The following is a 20,568-nucleotide window of genomic DNA, read 5'->3' as shown; positions in this document are numbered from 1 at the left end:
GTCGCTCCTGGTATGAGCTTTTCCTCCTAGCTTTGGATCATCAATAGAAGCACAATATCCACATTCTACATCTGTACTTCAGTTTTTATGTAAAACAGGTAAGGATTAAGCTAGGTTTGTGACCTTAGGCTGGTTATTTCTCTATATATCAAAAAAACAGTACAGTAAGCATAACTTTTTATATCAAATATTTTTATTTTAGCTATGTTTTTACATTTATACTCCTCTCCCCAAGTTTTGCTGAGATGTAATTGACATATAGCACTATATAAATTTAAGCTGTACAGCACAATGACCTCACATAATTGCCGCAAATACAGTGAAGTCAGCTGAAGTCAAACCGTCTGGATTCAAATCTCAGCTTTTACATTTATTAAATGTATGGTCATACTATTTCAGTTCCCTCATCTGCAAAACGTGGCTATGCAGGATCTGTATCACTAGTTTCTGTGAAGATTGAGTTAATACATGTTATGTGCTTATAACACAGATAATACATGCAAACTTTCTGACACATAATAAATACTCAATAGGGGAGCCTGGCTGGCTTAGTCAGTAGAGCATGTGACCCTTGATCTCCGGGTTTTAAGTTCAAGCCCCACGCTGGATACAGATTCCTTAAAAAAATAAAATCCTTAAATAAATTTTTTGAAAAGCTTAATAAATGTGAGCTATTATTATTACTAGCATCACTAGTTTCTCTCAGGATATTCAACAGAAAACCAGGGCAGTGATTTCCCCTTAAAGTTCCTATAAGGACTAAGCAGGAATTTATAAGAAAGTGCCCTATAGGGTGCCTGGGTGGCTCAGTTGGTTAAGCGACTGCCTTCGGCTCAGGTCATGATCCTGGAGCCCTGGGATGGAGTCACACATCGGGCTCTCTGCTCGGCAGGGAGTCTGCTTCTCCCTCTGACCCTCCCCCTTCTCATGCTCTCTCTCTCTCAAATAAATAAATAAAATCTTTAAAAAAAAAAGTGCCCTATATACTCTAAAGTTCAGGGTGCATATGAAGAAGGATGGTAGCGGCGCCTGGGTGGCTCAGTGGGTTAAAGCCTCTGCCTTCGGCTCAGGTCATGATTTCAGATTCCTGGGATCGAGCCCCACATCAGGTTCTCTGCTCAGCAGGGAGCCTGCTTTCCCCATTTTCTCTACCTGCCTCTTCACCTGAGTGAGGTCTAACTGTGGCATGCCTGGGGCCTCCTCGGTTTGCCTACGAGACTGGTATAGATAGAGTAGCTTCACATATCTTACTTTCTTCAGCAGCATGATTGTTCCCATTTGTATCTACTCACAGTTTTGGAGATTACTATTTGGGTTAGAGAATGAAAAATTTATTTATTGGGCCTTTGTAATAAATTGTCCTCTAAGTTTTTTGTTTATATATTTTATTTTTACTGTAATTATAAAGTCTAAAGCAAAAGCAACCCCAGCTTTGCATTGTAGCTATTCACTATTTGAGTTCTGAGATAATCTCTCTGAGCTTCAATTTCCTTATCTATATTCATGTTACAGAACTGTTGTGAAAATGAAGGGATTAAAATATGTAAAAGACCTGTACAAATGAAGATGTGGATCAAAAAATGTAGTTGCATTTAATTATGTTGTGGCTATTATATCTCCACCCAGGGTCTGTAGCTCTCTTTTTAGAAATACCTTCCATGGGACACCTGGCTGGCTCAGTTGATAGAGCATGAGACTCTTGATCTTGGGGGTGCAAATTCGAGCCCTACATTGGGAGTAGAGATTACTTTACATTAAAATCTTAAAAAAGAGAGAGCAAGAGAATAAAAAGAAATATCTTCCATGAATTTGAGCTTAATTTACAGGTCCCTACAGATAAAAACACACACAGTGCAATTACACCAGAGTTAAGCCAGAGTTGTCAAAATCTCCTTTAGGAAAGTGTGCATACACAAAATTGTCTCTGCCTTTATTCCAAAGAGACTCTTAGGGACTTTCATTATAGTATAGCTTGCAACTGTTAAAATCTTGTACTTCCACTGTCAAACCCTGATTTAGAGACTGATCTGGCTACCAAAGGTTCCACTGATGAGGATATTACTGACTTTGAGAGTTGATGTGTTTGTTATTACATATTTTGCGATTTGTGACTTTTCTGATTACTTGATCCTGGATTTTGCAGTTAAATTTCAGAGCCACAGGGGGCTTTAGAAATACACCAGTTCCTCATTCTCACTTTACAGACGGAGAAACTGAGGTCTAGAGAATTAAAGTAACTAGCACATGTTTGCATTACACGCTGCACTCCACACTCCAGCTGCTTCTGCATTTCATTTAGCTTTTAGATGACCTATCTATCTACAACACCTGATGGCTGCTATTCTGGATCGCATGAATTTGCATTCCAGACTTTCTGTTCTAGTGAACTGATAACTCTTTGCAGAAATTGGGAATACTATGGAATCCTGAGAAAGTGTTCAAGGCAACTTCCTGAAATTTAAATATCAGAACTGAATATAGATAGGTCCTCAGAATTACTATACAGCTCCACACTGAAATCCTTAAAATATACGTGTAAACTGTATGTGGACCAGCACTTTATCTGTCCTCATCATTGTGGGACCTATCCATGGAGTTTTACAAAGTGAAAGTACTCAGGAATGTTTGCTGAATGAATGAAAGAAATCGGACAAGCATCTGAACTCTTTGCTTTTTGAAACACTTTTTTTTTTTTTTAAAGATTTTATTTATTTGACAGAGATACAGGGAGAGAGGGAACACAAGCAGGGGAAGTGGGAGAGGAAGAAACAGCCTTTCCACTGACCTGGGAGCCCGACGTGGGGCTCTATCCCAGGATCCTGGGATCATGACCTGAGCCAAAGGCAGCTGCTTAACAACTGAGCCACCCAGGGGCCCCTTGAAACACTTTGTTCCCTTGGCTTTCATAATACCACTCTCCGCATTTTCTTACTGAGTTAAAGATAACTCTCCATTTCCTTTCTCAGACTACTAGTTTCTCAGTCACTTTTATTGAATATCTTTGGAACTCCTAGATGTTGGCTGGCATATCTGCAGGGGATAGTCCTGGGAGATATTGCTATCAGAATTCTCTCTTTAAAGGACTCAGTCTTCCATTTATTATTTTTTTTTCTAAAGATTTTATTTATTTATTTATTTGACAGAGAGAGATCACAAGTAGATAGAGAGGCAGTCAGAGAGAGAGAGAGAGGGAAGCAGGCTCCCTGCTGAGCAGAGAGCCCGATGCGGGACTCGATCCCAGGACCCCGAGATCATGACCTGAGCTGAAGGCAGCGGCTTAACCCACTGAGCCACCCAGGCGCCCAGTCTTCCATTTATTTATTGTGATAATTCCCCCAAGGTGTACTTTAACCAAAAACCTCTCTTGAGTTTCAGACTTCAATATCTAAAAGGCCTATTTAGCATTCCATTTAGCTTTCTAACAGGCATCTTAAATTTATTGAATGTAATTCTAGGTTCTATTCCTACATTCTATACTCAGTAATCTTCTTCATCTTATTAACTGAAACCCATATCCACTAGCTGTTCAAGCCTAAAATCTAGGAGTCACTCCTTAATCCCTTTGTCTTATATTCTATCATCCAAACCATCAGCAAACCCTATCAATTCTCCCTCTAAGACAGATCTCAAATCTCCACTTCATCTCCACTACCACTAGCACTACTTCAAGCTATTACCATCTCTCACCTGAATGACCATTTGGTCTACTACCGGTCTCCCTACTTCTCTTGGTTCTTATGAAGTTAAATATATACTTACCATAGGACCCCTTGAGTCCACACTTAGGTAATTCATCACAGAAAAATGAAAACTTAGGGGGCGCCTGGGTTAAGCCTCTGCCTTCTGCTCAGGTCATGATCTCAGGGTCCTGGGATCAAGCCCACACCAGGCTCTCTGCTCAGCGGAGAGCCTGCTTCCCTCCCCCACTTCTCTCTACCTACTTGTGATCTCTCTGTAAAATAAATAAAATTTAAAAAAAAAAATCCAGAAAAATGAAAACTTAGGTTCACACTCAAACTTGTACATGACTGTTTATAGCAGTTTTATTCATAATCACCCCAAACTAGAAATAACTCAAATGCCCTTCAAGAGACGAATGGCTGAACTACCTACCATACAATGAGATACTATGCATCAATAAAAAAAGAGAATCAGTTATTGATTGATACAGGTAGCAACTCGGATGAATTACAAAGGCATTTATATTGAGTGAAAGAAGCCAGCTTCAAAAGGTTACATGCTATGTAATTCCACCCATATAACATTGTCAGAAAGATAAAAGTATAGAAACAGAGAACAGACTGACCAGTGGTGGCTAGAGGTGAGTAAGGAATAAGGTGTAAGTAGGAGTGAGTAAGGTGAGTAAGGAGTAAGGAGTAAGTAGGAGTAAGGTGAGGTTATGACCACGAAGGGATAGTAGTATGAAGGAGTTTCTGGGGGTTAAACTGCTCATATCTTGACTACAGTGGTAATTCTACAAATCTATATTTATAGAACTGCACACCACCTCAAAAACTCAATTGAACTACATGTTTATTTTACAATAAAATTTAAAATTAAAAACAAAACAACTTAGTGGTACTTAACCAAAAACATTGTAATACTTTGGTCACTAATCATCAACTATTTCACCTAGATAACTACAATGAATATCTTAGTAAAAACATACACAACTTGCCCTAGAAAACTAAAAAAAAACTTTTAGTCTTAACTACTGAAAGAGATATTATTAAGAGAACACATTACTAAGATATTATTAAGACTCTATTTCTCCATTCATTAAAGAAATACAACAGAGCCCATTTCTGTCTGAAACATTCCTACAGAGCACAGATGGCCCTAGGCAGGGAGTATAACTTCTTAAAACCATTTAACCAAGATCTCTCCCTCTGAAAGGAACTGGCAATTTGCAACAAGGTTAAGTAAGGTTACAGCATATTCTCTGTAAATCCCAGGTACAGTGGTAAACAGGCTTCCAGCTCTGTGGCGGACCTGTGTTGCCTTCTAGCAAAGTACTACATTAATCTCTTCGATATATTTGCAAGGCATGGATTAAGAGGAATGTGAAGAGGGCTCTCTTCTGCTCAACAGGGGTAAGGGCATCCATTCACAGACTAAAGCTCTCTCTAGGGATTCCTTTGCATCTAGAACCTTTATGGGCCTTACTTATAACTCACAGGATGCCCTGTCAGGTTGTTTTATATATATATATATATATATTATTTTGTTGTTGTTGTTTTAAAATATTTTATTTATTTGACAGAGAGAAATCACAACTAGGCAGAGAGGCAGGCAGATAGAGAGGAGGAAGCAGGCTCCCTGCGGAGCAGAGAGCCCGATTCGGGGCTCGATCCCAGGACCCTGAGATCATGACCTGAGCCGAAGGCAGAGGCTTTAACCCACTGAGCCACCCAGGCGCCCCTATATTTATATTTTATAGTGCCTTCGCTCATGCTGTTCTTTTCTGCCTAGGAGACCCTTCCCCACTTTACCAGCCTGGCAAATGTCAACCAATCTCTCATGATGCCTTCCTGGGTGAAGTCTGACAGCCCAAACAGAAATGATCACTCCAACCTCTGCACAACCTCTGTACCCTCCAGGATTGCTATCATTGCTCCTCCAATATTTTATTGCACTTACCTATTTATTTCCCTCTACTAAACGGTATGCTCCACAGAACAGGGGGAGATTCTTACCTTTTCTGCATCCCAATATATACCAAGCACAGAGCAACCATCAGTGACTATCAGTTGAATGAAGAGTATAGCTTCTCTACTTGCAAATCAAAATGCACAGTTTGTAAGGATTCTAGATGGCAAAACAGTGGGCAAATACAGATACCTTGTGCCAATGCTTAAAAGCTCAGTACTCAGTTCCCAGGTCCTTCTAGTTCTAAGGTGAAAGAGAGACCAATTAGCATGCTTTAAGTAAAACCATATGCTCTAGGAGAGTGGAAAATGTAGTTGCCTCATTTTCCTTTGACTTACCAAAAGGAAATCTTCTGACCAGATTTAATTTAATGGGGCCAGAAAAGATACATGTGCATTACTGGAGATTCTCATGCTATTTGCCAAAAAGTACATTTTTAACTATTTCCACATGTAAAATAATGTTCAGAGTAAGTGGTACAGTCTCTCTACATTCATCACTAGGACCAAAAATCATGAAACTTAAACAAGGAATATAAGCACTCCTTCATACTTTATACACGCACACAGTTTTACTAATGTAGCCAAAGGGTTCGGTTTCCCTGAGGTCTAAATCAATACTTTCACCTTCCATAAAACTAGCACTCCTTTACCCAACCCCTCCCTAGACATTCATCATTCTCTTACTTTGGGGTAAGACTAATGGTTGGTAGAGATAAAGAATGAAGAAACTGAATCTATGTATGATGAATTTATGATATTTTTTTAAAAGATTTTATTTATTTATTTGATAGACGGAAATCACAAGCAAGCAGAGAAGCAGGCAGAGAGAGAGGAGGAAGCAGGTCCCCAATGAGCAGAGAGCCTGATGTGGGGCTCGATCCCATGGATCATGACCCGAGCCAAAGGCAAAGGCTTTAACCCACTGAGCCACCCAGGTGCCCCTGAACTTATGATATTAAAACTATTCTATGATGGGTAGTTTCTATCTAGTATAAGATTGGTAAACTCATGGCAAATATTTTAGTGTATATGATTCCAAAAGGCATGTGGTCATGACAGCAAAGGTGCTGAGGAAGAATTAATTTCTACATATTCAAAAGGAACCTAGAATCCTAAGCAATTAACAACTATCTCATGGCAAACTTAAAAAACAAAAGCCATTGGGGTGCCTGGGTGGCTCAGTGGGTTAAAGCCTCTGCCTTCGGCTCAGGTCACGATTCCAGGATCCTGGGATGGAGCCCCACATTGGGCTCTCTGCTCAGCAGGGAGCCTGCTTTCCTTCCTCTCTCTCTGCCTGCCTCTCTGCCTACTTGTGATCTGTCAAATAAATAATTAAAATCTTTAAAAAAACAAAACAAAACAAAAACCCAAAAGCCATTAATGCACATGAGTGTGTGTGCATGTACATATACTCTTATAACAATAACAGTAGCCAAAACTTCTGTGACTAGCACCTATTGGGCACCAAGCTTTTCTGACTTTTTTTTTTTTAAGATTTTATTTATTTATTTGACAGAGAGAGCAATCTAAAGTAGGCAGAGAGGCAGGCAGAGAGAGAGAGAGAAGGAAGCAGACTCCCTGCAGAGCAGGACTCCATCCCAAGACCCTGAGATCCTGACCTGAGCTGAAGGCAGAGGCTTAACCCACTGAGCCACCCAGGTGTATCCAAGCTTTTCTCTTAACACACCTTTTCTTTCCACACTGACTCATGTTTATGCACTTTGGGATTAAATGGCCACTGGGACAGTGTTTACTTTTTTCTTTTTTTAGCGTCCAAAACATGCATCTGCCATAGAATGGTTATTTAATGAACTGTAATTGACATTTAATAAATTACTGATAAGTTATCACTCCTTTGAAAAGCAAAGCTAGGATGCCGCAGCCATCACTCTTCGGGGAGCATACTGAACCTCAGAAAAGGAAATGTTTTTTGCTAACAGTGAAGAGAATGCAAACAGAGTAATGTTGTTTAGAGTATTTCCCCACTTTTGCCAACTGCAATCCAGAACTCCAATTTTACCATGTTAAGAAAAATATTTGAATATTCTATTTTGGAGCCATAAATTTGGAACAAAACAAAATTTCAGAAATGTAGAGCAAGCTTAGTTTAAAAAAAAAAAAAAGCTAAAGAAATACAGGGCCCCAAAGTGAAACAAATCCTTCTGCAAGTTTTGAATAATGCTTTTGCAGCCAAATGTTCCTTGTCTCCTCGCAATTGTTAATATCTGTTAAGTAACATTAACATTATTAACTTTTTGTGGTTCAAAACTGAGAGCTGCAATTCTAATTCACCTGTGTTCCCAGGAATTTGAATACAGTAAATGCTCAATGAATGTTGGCTAAATAAATTATAATTTTATACAGAGAGATCAGAATAATGAGCCACTGAAACAAGCTCTTAACCTCCAGAAGGCAGGGACATCAAAGATTCCAAAGTTAACTCGGGCAGTGATTAGCATGATAACAATATTCCCAACTTTACCACTTCATGGTAAAGCTTCTGAGAAGGGGCTATTAAACATGGCCACGGTCACAGTCTTGGCATCTATTTATCTAGCAAACACATGGAAGGAAGTGGCCATCCTGACTATCCTTCCTTTCCTGTGGATTACTTAATGTGTGTGTTCACTAAGAACCCATCCTCTCTCCTTTTTCTTCTAATCAGCACAACTGTAAAGACTCTCGTAGGGGAAAGAAATCCACAAATTTTGCAGAGACACTGTCATTACTAATTATTTTTATTAGCCCAGGAACAGATTATTAGCACAACAACTAGTTGTAAAGGAGAAGACTCAGCAGCTCATCTCACTGGTTATACATTTTCAAAGCTAAATTTCCAAAGGGCTCATCCCTGAATGTTGTTCACTGAATGAACTAAAACAAAACATTTGTATGCCCAGCTGTGACACTGGGGGGCATGCAGACTTTTCTACTTGGAATATTAAACAGTACCAGCCACAGGCTCACCCAAGAATCTTCTCCTTCCTAATCTCCCTAAACTTGACATTCTGTAAAACTCATTTCAATGTCAAGGCATGTTAAGCATGTGCTGGGCACTATGACAGAGGTTCTCTTATTTAAATCTTATAGCAACACTGTGAGATTGGTATTACTATCCCCTGTTGTACATATGAGGAAATTGAGGCCCACAGAGGTCAAGTGACTTGGCCAAGTGACAGAATCAGGCTGCTGAGATTCTTTCCCCAATACTGGGAATCCTATAGCAAAGCAATGGTTGCAGCCAAGTTTTTAGGGGCCACTTGGGCAACAGAGGATGCGTCCTAACCATAGAGATCAAGAGGTCTGCTCAGAGGCCATGAAAGCAGCAGCAGGTTTTATTTTTGTTTTTATTTCATTTTAATGGCTAAAAATCCTATAGGAATTCTTACTGGCCCCATTGAGAATCCACAGAGGCCACCAGTCAGTTGACTCCTGACCTTCCACGCTTCTCATCCTAATTGATGCAAGGTCCTTGGATGACAGTGTGAGCATCAAGACCTTGTTAGAGTTAGCAATGACCTTTACATCTATCAGGCTTTTCAAAATATGTAAAACAGCTGTGCATTGGGAACGCCCCCAAATTCTCAACCTTGAAATAGGAGTAGATGCATTTTTCCTAATTATGGTGTTTTTACCAAATCTTTTTTGGACATGACTTTTTACATGGCTAAAAAATATTTGGGGAGTGGCTTGTTTTTCGATTGCCCAAGCAAACCAATGAGGCGTGCAGAAAGAAGACTCTTACAAACTGATTTCTCTTGCTTACAAACAAAGAATAGATAGTAGCAGGGGAGATAGGGAAAAGAGAACGATCTGAAAAAATTGGGGGGGAAGGGAGAATGTTTGGTTACCATGCTTGTGCCTCTAATATCCTTTTGTTTTCCCACCTCATTGTATTAAGGATGCTAAATAAAACACGATTGCAGTAATGTTTGTGTGTGAAAATGACAAAATGACAAAATGACAAAAGCAATGTGCTAAAATCCCAACCTCATCTTGAACCCTGAAGACTTTTATGGCTTTTCCTTCAGTAGACCCTCCCCCTTAAAGCACATTAAACACCACATTGTTCAAAAGGGTCATGGTAGTTTTCATACCCCATTTTAATACAATGTAAATGGTAGCTGAACTTCCAAGTTTTGTCAGTAATATTTGTATCTCTCTGGAAAATGCCCATTAAAGCAAATGAACTCTTGGTTTAAGTATTAATGAAGGATGTAATGTATCACAGAGGCAAAGCAATGGTATCAAGGAGGTACTGTGATGATTAAGTTGGATTTTAATACATCATTTTCCCAGAAAAGGGATATAGATAAGAGATGGGTTAAAAATATCCAGATGATCCTGTTCAGTGTCTACATATTCTCTCAAGCCTCAAAACTGTCCAGGAGACTGTGTCACCTCAACTCAAGAAGCATAAGATAAATTAAACTTGGGACTCATTTCAACCAAAGGTCTTTCTTCCTGCCCACCCCCCACCCCTGCCCTTATTCCATTAGCATGTCTGCAAGTCACATTATGGACCCCAAGTTGGCTTATGCATTTATTCCTGAAAGATTTCGAATGGTGAGAACGATATTAGAGGCTCTTTCTGATTCCATTTCCCACAGCTGTTACCATCAGTTGTCACCAGCACTTCGGGGGTTTAGTGGGAGAGAGGCAGCAATGACTCCATTACTCTTTCCAACAGCCATAAAGAATTTGCATCATAAAAGCACCTACTGAACAACTGCCTTAGTCCTCTGAAAAAGGATACAGTAAAAAAGGAATGTTACAGGTGGGTTTGGGAAAGAAGAATTCAAAAACTGAAAAACTAGACTGGAGTAAAATTACAACAAACTTGGTAGTGCTTTTAAAATCATAATTTCATTGGTGGAACTGCTCACTTTCCCAAACTCAGGTATCTCTGTTCAACACCCACATATAATATGCATTAAGATGTGGCATGACATCATGAGTTAAATGCATTTTAAAATAAACCCTATGATTTTTGTAGATTTCTTGGCTGTGAAACTGGTTTAAATGATTTCAAAATAACCACTAAGAAGAGCATCTGTTTCGTTCAGATGAAGTTTCAAGAGCCAATACCAGCTGTTGGGGGAGGGATTTCACACAAGTGTTACTCAAATCCTAACCAAAAATTTTTTTTTTCATTCCCTTAATGATGTTTCCAACCCCAGTAGGGTAAAGCAAACGTTAGAATTTGAAAAAGAAAAAAGAAAGGAAAAGGAGGGGAAAAGAAAGGAAGAGAAAGAGAAAGAAAGAAAAAGATTACTCAATGCATTGATGCATGTGACTAAGACCAAAATGATCACCCTCTCCAATTCAATACAGTATTAGCATGAGGACAAAGGCGTTTAAAAATCAATTTGGAGTTATTTCTAGTGGGGACTGCATGATCCTAGCAAGTTGAGGAACGAGAATATTCCCAACATTAAAAGGGCACTCTTTTAAGTATTTTCTCCTTTAAGAGCAATCTGATTTTCACAAGGAATTCATTTGGTGGCATTGTTTTGGTTTTAGGTGTCTGTCCTGGCAGGCAGGGGCCATGCACAAGGGCTGCATCTATCTTGAAGTGTGCACAATGGCCTCTCTTGCGGCTCCCTTTCTGTTATTGATCCTTACAGATGCTCCAAGGCCCTTCCCCCACCTTTCTCCAAATCCCAACCCCCCATTCTGAAAGATAGCTTAAGAAATAAGACTTCCTGCCTAGCGACTGGCAGGGCTGAAAGACCAGATTGTATGACTCCACAGATCAGGCCTGCCACAGTGAAAGCTTGAATAGAGTTAACCCTCTGTGAACTAAAACAAAACATTTGTATGCCCAGCTGTGACAAAGGTTAATTTAAATGGACAAGGGCCCGATATCTAAAACCAGGCAACACTTTTTTTACAGTAGCATTTTCACTCAACTCTTTTGTAAGTAGTCTGCTTTTGCTTTTTAAGCTTCCAAAGGTCTTCAGCTGGGATAATTCATTTTATTTTAGAATTATATACAGAAGATTCGGTTGAAAATTTTAAAATTCACTTCCTTGTTTTTAAAGAGTTGTTTTAGTACAATAATTTATTTTCTGCCATTGAACAGCTAGGAAAAATCAAAGTTTCAATACTTAACTAAATAAGAAGTGAGGGAGAACTTTCCCTTCTTTTTTTCTTTCAGAACTTGTGGACTAAGATTCAAGCTGGTTGGAAAAATATCTAAATCCTCCAGGGCTATCCCTTCCAAACTTATGCAACCATCGCTCTGGTATCTCTGCCTGCCCTTAAACTCCTATTTTAATGGGTCCAGGGCAAATCTTACTTCTTAAATGACTCCTTTTTGGAAAAGCTAGTATATCCAGAATACAATGAATTTTTCTGTATTTTGGAAGAAGAGGAGGAAGCTGTTCAAAATTTAAAATAACAGGAATTGCATGTAACCAATAATTTCTACAAACATTTTGTTCCCACTAATAGACACTAAAAACCAATGAGGTTGTAATCCTGGCATATATGGTGCTGGGAGAGAATATACAGGAAGTATTACTATGAAGAATAATGTCGTTTGAGAAAAGACCAGTTCCCCTTCCCTGGGTGTGTGCATCCTCAGAGTGAGAACGAAACTGCAAAGCTGCCTGTGGCAGATGTTAGCCATGCTGCACGGGGCTAGGAAGCTTTCCTAGGACTAGCTATTTATTAGTTAATGTCCTAGAAATTTACTAATTTCCTCAAATCTGAAACTCTTCTAGCTATAGCTCAACAGAGCTTGTCTACAAGAAAGAAAACTTTTGGCAAAGTCATAGACTCTATATTTTATAAACACAGCAAACAAATACAGGAAATCTTTAATGCTAAGATTCATCTTCCAGCTGTTTCTTTTAACTGTTGTATCTGGCCCAAATAATAAAGTTGTGGGGCACTAGGGTTTCCTCACACAAGTAGGAGCTTTTCTCTGAATATACAAATTGCAATACCAACCAGTTGCTATTAAGGAAACACACACACACACACACACACACACACACACATATGAATCTACCCATTTTGAAAACAACCTACTTAAAAAGAAATTAGCAGTGGCTTAGTCTTATACCCCAAACCGTAAAATATCTAAATTCCCCCAAAGGAAATGAGGCTGCCTTATCAACGGCCTCATGACCCCAATACTATCTATAATTACAGTACTAAATAAGGCTTTCACAGATGGTGAACTGGATTAAGGAATTTAACATATAAACAAATTCTGTCAAGAGGTAAACAGAACAATTTTTTTAAAATGTAAACTTTACCTAAGGACTGTGATGTAAAATTAAGTTGAAAGTTTTTTTCAAGTCACTATAAAACTTACATCCTGGTTTTTTTTTTGTTTTGTTTTGTTTTTGCCTACTCTTTTCTTACAATCATCAACCCACAACAGTCAATTTATTACACTCTCCCTCACTTTTCTTTCAATCCAAAACATTTTCATGCTTACATGAAAGCTTGTTGGCTGAATTCTGCTAAGACACAAAAACGGAGTGAACTGCCTCCCTCCTCCCTCAAGGCTACTATTTGTTCTGAGCCTTCAAAGGAAATTTCTAAACCTCAGATTTGGGCCCAGACTTAAACAGTCAGTTCCTTTACCTTCCCATGTCTCCATTTCATGCTTCTGGGAGTCTGTTGAGAAGTTCTATCGCAGCCATGAAGAAACAGAGATTACGGGACAAGTCCAGCTTGATGACTACCCTTCCGACACTTGGCCAATTTCTCTCTTAGCTGGGACTACAACAGTCATCCTCACAGGTCAGTTTACAAGCCAGTCATGTGATTAGAAAGTTCAGGCGCTAAGGTCACAATGTGTATGGAGTTCGTTTATTACCAAAGGTTATCTAAGTGGAGCTGATGGACTTACTTTCTTTTTTAACAATACTGCCTAGAATATCTCTCTGAAAAGTACTGTGGGAACATGTAACAGGAAATACTTGTCTGGTCTTCTTTAAATTGAGATCCTAAAATTAAAAGGGAGCATTTTAGAAGATTGGATCTTCATCTAATTTAGAAGAGTTCTAATACATGGAGCTTTTCCCCTTTTTTCTTTCAAGAGCTATTCTATACTCTATTTTCCTATATTCTGGATTAGAAAATTTAGAGTTGAAATATTTGGCACAAGGAAAAGACAAAGCAAAAACTCCATGTTATGCATGTATTTGAGGGGGGAGGGTAAGACTGGGATTCCCTGCTTTTTGTCATTATAATAAACAATGACAAGGCAAATTCCTCTGCGAAAATTAAAAGTGGAGCTCTGAGTTATTTTGCAGGGCTCACTTTAATTTTGGTCCTTAATTTCCATGCTCTGGTTATACACACTAGTTTGAAAGAACGTAGAGAAAGAAAGCTATGTCTGCAAAATCCTTTTAGAAAGCACGATGGTTAGAAATATCCCCTGCCCCCAGCCAAAAGCTTAACTCTTCAAAGTAAGCTACCTGCTTCATTCCCTTAGAACTCCTAAGATCTTGAGCAATCTTGTGCTATGCCTCCTTGCTAGGGAATCATACCAGTAATACAGCAGAGTATGTATGCTTATTTATGCTCAAACTCTGCCACAGAGCTGCAGAGGCTGGCAAATCTGAGCCATATGCTAATGAATATGATGTCAAACAGCAGCTATCCATTCAGACAACACTAATTACAGGGCGAATTCCTCAGAGAAGGTGGTATGACCCAAGGACCGACTGATTTCAGGGATAAATTCTTTCTAACTGTGCAAAATGTTTCACTCTATGAAATCTCCCTTTTTCCCTAGCCTTGGGAATAACTTAAGGCCAAGCACATTCTATAACAGTGTTCCAGAAAAGGAGACCCTTCTTGGGGTGGAAGAGGAATGTGTCACTTGGCACCCATACAAACTGAATGGCAAATATTGCTACCACAGTCACGAGAGGGCTTTTCCAACTAACTAGTAGAGACCGTTAGGGTCATCTTACAAAGTAGGACCTAAAGAGAAAGTAACCAATGATTTAGAGGAGAAAAGGCTATGCTTTGTCACCTAAAAATCTATGTTCTGCCACTGCCACCACATACCTCACCACAATACAAATACATCAGCCAGTTTTCAAACTCCTCTAAGAGATTAACATTTTCTTCACAGTCTCTGTGGAACTAAGTGCAGTTCTTACAATTTTAGTAAAGTGACTATAAAAAGAATGAGGGGGAAAATCTGAACAAAGGGAAGGTCTAGCGGCAAAAAGCTATTCAACGGGAAACACTCAAAGGGCAGCTGTCTGTCTCCCTGAAGGACATAGGTATATCTAAAACTTAGTATCTGCACATCATAGAGTACATGCAGTACGCATCTTTGCTTTATTGTACCAACTTTTGGAGGAAAAATGAAAGGCGAAGCTATTCTTCTGGCTCCCAGATCAAGACTAAAGCAATGCACTTGATTTTTATTTATTTATTTATTAAAGATTTTATTTATTTATTTGACAGAAAGAGATCACAATAGGCACAGAGGCAAGCAGAGAGAGTGAGAGGGAAGCAGGCTCCCCGCCCAGCACAGAGCCCGATGCGGGACTCGATCCCAGGACCCCGAGATCATGACCTGAGCCGAAAGCAGCAGCTTAAACCACTGAGCCACCCAGGCGCCCCAATGCACTTGATTAAGGGCAGTTCTCTCTCTTTTTAGTATTTTATTTATTTGAGAGACAGAGAGACTGCATACCTGAGAGAGCACAAGCAGTGAAGAAGGAGAAGCAGGCTGCCCATCAAGCAGGAAGCCTGACCTGGGGCTCAGTGCCAGGACTCTGGGATTGTGACCTGAGCCAATGGTCGCTTAACCAACTGAGCCACCCAGGTGCCCCTAAAGCTGGGTTTGAGTAGTAATCTTTGATACACCCATAAGCCTGGGAACAAATCTTTAAAATAGCTTAAGAAGATGGGTAAATCTTAATCTTTGGATACAGAGTCATAAACTTCAGCATCCTCAGTACCACAGGTTTTCTTAAAAGTCCTTTATAGGTTCTATTGGGAGTAAGGGGAAAGAGAACATGAACATACATCTCATTTGCCAAGTGAATCCAAAAGACAAACTGTAAATCTTAACCGGGGGTCCCAGTAAGATTGTTAAAAACAACTACATAAAAATAATTTTATTTTATTTTTTATTTTTATTTTAAAAAGATTTTATTTGACAGAGATCACAAGTAGGCAGAGAGGCAGATGGGGGGGCAGGGGGCGGAGCAGGCTCCCCGCCAAGCAGAGAGCCCAATGCAGGGCTCCATCCCAGGACCCTGAGATCAAGACCTGAGCCGAGGGCAGAGGCTTTAACCACTGAGCCACCCAGCACCCCTTACTTTATTTTTTAAAGATTTTATTTATTTGTCAGAGAAAGAGAGCACGCAAGAGCACAAGCAGGGAGAGTGGCAGGCAGAGGGAGAAGCCGACTGCCCCCCCTGAGCATGGAAACCGGTGCGGTACTCAATCCCAGGACCCTGGGATCATGACCTGAGCCAAAGGCAGCCACTCAACTGAGTGAAACACCTAGGCATCCCAAGAAAAACAATTTTATAAAGATTAAAAGTATTTCTAGAATTTATGAATGGGAAGGAAAGAAAAGAAAAGAAACCAGCAACATTTTTACTTCCTAATACTAACTTTGTAATGTAGAAAAAAGTAGATGAACAAAATTCTACATCTAACCATTTACATTCTGCATATCTAACAGAATCCAAACATTGAGTCTGAATTATGGCAGAACCTTAGTGAATCTTGCAACAGACTGGTTAAACGTTCATTTTATAGATGGGGAAACTGAAGCCCAATGAAAGGAAAAGGCAGGAGTCATAAGAGCAACAATGAAGGAAATACCCTAGTCCCTTATTTTTTCCATTATACCACATATCTTGAACAGAAAAAAAAAACCCTCTGCTCAGATGTTACTATTTAACATTATTTCCCATCTGTTTATTATTCAAACGGCAGCTTTCAAAGAAGGCTGAAGATTCTGAAGCTAAAGGGAGGTATCAAGATGTAATATGCTTGGTTTTTCAATGTAAGACAAAAGAGAGCCATTCTAATGGCCACCCAATCACTGGAATCAGCTCAGCCTTAATTTTAAGAAGTTTCACGGAAAGTATGATGCAAAGTGAAAGCCATGTGACCACTATGACGGAGGAGGCCTAGTTAGAAAATCTCTATCCATTTCAGAAAATAAGAAATATTCAGAAAATACTTTAAATTCCTTTTTAGCCTTGCAAACAACAAAAAACAAGAGTCCAAGGTCTCTTGTTTCTTATCTGTCAGATCTTTGATATAGACATCCCCTGTGGCAAGGGAAAGAGCTGAATTCAACGAACAGGAATAAGGAAACACAGCCAGGTGAAATCCATACTATCTAGGACTAACAAGCAAAGCTCTTGAGTGCAGAAAAAGAACAAGAACAACAAATAACATACTTAGATATGATTTCCAGTTTTGCCTTTTATCATGGGGTTGGAGAAGGGAATTCACAGTTTGGGAAACAAGAAACAACAACAGCAAAAAAAAACTCAGAGTTGGAAACTAAAAATATTTCAGAAATTGGGGTTTTCATCCAATTCTACAAACATTAGTTGAGCATCTCCTGTAAGCTAGGCATTATGCTGCCTGAGACAACTGAAATTTGTATTACGTGATCCTAGCCCTAAAGGTGCTCACCATCTGCTGACTTCTCCAGCTTCACTTTCTACCACTCCACACTAATCCACTTATAGTATAAGCATAACTAAACAGATAACTGACTATTGGATGTTATGAGTGGTATAACAGAAGTACATATAGAGTGGTATAACAGAAAGTACCAAGTGTTAAGGAAACACAGAAGAAGGTATAATTCATCAGACTGGAGATGTAGAGAGGGCCTTACATTTGAGCTGAACCTTGTAGTTCTGCAAGTAGACAGGCAGCAAAGGTATTTCAGGACTTGAAGGGAGGAGTAGAACTGGGAAGATCTCAAAAACTTTTTAAATACTTTTTAGTACCTATGCAATAAAGTCATGAATGAAATCTGTATACAGAAAAGTAACATGACTACCTTAAGGAAGAAAAGACTACAGGGTGTGATTTAAAAACCACCTTATACAATAATAACCAAATGCAATGTATATAGCTTATTTGGATCCTGATTTGCACAAATCAAGTATAGAAGTATATTTTTGAGACAATCAAGGCAATTTAAATATGAGTAGGGCAACCACAGACTGAAGAACCTGGAAAGAGGAAGCCCTTCCTCTATATAAAAAAAAATTTTCCATGGGGTGCCTGGGTGGCTCAGTTAGTTAAGTATCTGCCTTCGGCTCAGGTCATGATCCCAGGGTCCTGGGATCGAGCCCCACTTCGGGCTCCCTGCTCAGAGGGGAGCCTGCTTCTCCTTCTCCTTTTGCCATTCTCCCAGCTTGCGCTCTTTGGTTCTATCTCCCTGTCAAATAAATAAATAAAATCTTTAATAAAAAATAATTCTTCAGTCAAGATTTTGTATGTAAAATTGTAAAGTATCATAATCAAGAACAGATTATAGTATGAATAAATCAGTCCCTTCTGAATAAAAAGAAAAATAACCAGATATACAGTTCAAACAAACAAAATATATACAAACAAAAATGTAGTCAACTATTATGTCTCCTGAGAGGTCTGAAAAGGCTGAAAAAGTCATCCCATACACCACGCCTGCCTGTTTAATCTTCTTCACAATTAAGACCCAGGCCAGCCCAGAGAGTAATGGAAATAAACACTGTAGCTCTGTATATAGACTAGCTCAAACTGTTATTAAGCCGCATGTGCAAATGAGGTTTAAAAAAAATTGAGAGAGAGAGAGACTTAAGTAGTAAAAGCAAGACTTAGGGGCAGGTCAAATGGACAGGTAACTTTCTCGTGGTGCTTCTAAAAAGGAAAACCACTTGAAGCCCAATAGTTTCTGGACAGACTCAAGTTTCAACCCTGACTTCTCAAATGGTTTCATTTTCTATTCATCCATCTGCCTAACCCAGAGGGGTAAAAAAGTCAGATAACACAAGAGGTTTCTGTCAATAAGTAATTAAGTTCTACCTAAGGGAGGAAACTGGGCAAAGGCCTGTAAGGTACACGACCACTACTACCATCGGCCTGCACCACCAATAACTGTGGCATAAGCTCACCTAGAGAATAAAGGTCCACACTCCCCACACCCTTTACAATCCAGCCCCTGCTGATCTCCGGCTTCATCTATCACCACTCCCTGTAAGTGCACAGCACTCCAGCCATACTGACCCACTCGGAGTGCAAGCATGCTACTATCCCATCTGCCTGGAGTAACTCTTCTTACTACTTCCTTATTGCTTCCACTACTACTTACTCATCTTTCTGGAATCAATTTAAATATCTGCTGCTCTGTGAGGCATACTAAGACTCCATCCTCTCAGCCCCCAAATCAGACAAAGTCAAATCACACCCTTTTTGTTTCCACCTGGATCCCTAAAATACACCATGACAATACAAATCACTTAGTGTTTTTATTTACAGTTCCATATTCATTATTAATCTGAATGTACCCCCCCCACCCCCGGCCAGAGTCAAGCCTTGATAATCCCAGGGTCCAGCCTTGGGTTTAGCAAATTGCAGGCATTATGTTAAAGCAATTAGAAGGCTCTTGGTATATGTGTTGTGTGGGTGGATGGATAGTGTACAGTTCCTTCATTAAACTTAATCATGTGTTAATATTCTATTTTATTTCCACATTTTCTAACTCCTTACTTCATAGGAGGATTTTTCCCCTGGATGAACTCCACTTCAGAGCCCTTTATGTGTCAGGCCCTTTGTTTTCTATGATTTGTAAGCCTATGTGACAGTGAATCTTCTAATAAATAAAGGTCCAACACTGGTTGTATAAGATTTCTAGCCAGTATGTCCCATGTGGAGTTCCTATATTAGTGTGGAGTCATATGTTGCTGGTGATCTTTTGATTAACATGTATATCTTGTTAGATTCCAAGCTATATGAAGGCCGAGACTGTGCCCCTTATTCTTGTTCACCATTATGTTCCCAGTGTGTTCCCAGTACCTGACATAAAATTGGTGCTTAATGAATACATGTTGACTAAAGTAAGGAAGAAAGAAAATAGTTACACTTCAGAGAGGAGGAATATAGAAGAAGAAAAGAAAATGTCAAGAGTACAAATATTCACAAAAAGGGTTACACGAGGCCACTCCTGCAAAGTCAAAACCAGTTCACGTAGCCTCAATTCCAATTCCAGTAAATCCTACCCATACACACAGCTCTCCTCTAATTGAGGGACTGGGTGTAATAAATCTGAAAACCAACAGGACCGGTTGCAAACCAGCCAAGTGGCAATCCTACCTGTAACCAACCCTGTCCTTCCTACTCTACTGGAGATTGAACCTGACTCTCTAAGGATAGGCACAACAAGAGAGAAGGCAGGCAATAGGGGCTTACTAATCTTGCTCTGGGGTAGAATGTGGCTTCTGACAGCAAAGAGACTGATTTTTATCAAACAAAATATAACATACATAATCCTAATCTGAGTCAACTACACATAGCAACTGAGCCCTATCCTGGGTCCTGGAGTCATGGATCGCTCCCCTGAGCCTTACATCTTGTTATCTAGCTGCCTCCTGGGCATCTCCACCTAGAGATCATAATTACCTCAGACATGTCCAGACACATCCTCTCTTTAAAACCTGCTCTTCTTTCTGAGCTCCCTGTTTCAGTGACGGGCCTCAACTCCCAAGCCAAAAGGACTCTTTCCTTGGCTCCTTTTCCTCCTTTGACTTCACCCACATTCAACCTGCCATCATTCCTCTTTTCTATCCCCTCAGAAAGCTGCCAAAACAGCCATTTTCTAACCAAAGATGGACAATTTGAGTATCCTTAAAAAAAAGTTACAATTAACAGAAGCACAAATGTTTAAATCCAAAATTATTAATAATTC

The 20,568-nt window shown here is 39.5% G+C and overlaps 1 protein-coding gene across 6 annotated transcripts in view; it reads right to left on the bottom strand.

Moving 5' to 3' along the window:
• The window catches only part of NR6A1 (nuclear receptor subfamily 6 group A member 1), a 230,471-nt gene that overhangs the window by 56,251 nt on the left and 153,652 nt on the right, over nt 1-20,568 (bottom strand). Inside the window, exon 1 of one of the 6 annotated variants that reach the window (XM_046021990.1) lies at nt 13,254-13,361. The exons of 4 other annotated variants lie outside the window; for them this stretch is intronic. In XM_046021990.1, coding sequence (XP_045877946.1) covers nt 13,254-13,269 — 16 coding nt within the window. In that variant the 5' untranslated portion in view covers nt 13,270-13,361. Of the gene's footprint in view, nt 1-13,253; nt 13,362-20,568 lie in introns of those variants that run through there. One more of the 6 variants, XM_046021991.1, reaches the window with a different exon arrangement.

The sequence above is a fragment of the Meles meles genome, chromosome 11 (genome assembly GCF_922984935.1).
Source record: "Meles meles chromosome 11, mMelMel3.1 paternal haplotype, whole genome shotgun sequence".
NCBI classification, from domain to species: domain Eukaryota; kingdom Metazoa; phylum Chordata; class Mammalia; order Carnivora; family Mustelidae; genus Meles; species Meles meles.
Note: the sequence above shows the minus strand (reverse complement) of the source record. Positions and strands in the feature narration are given on the sequence as shown.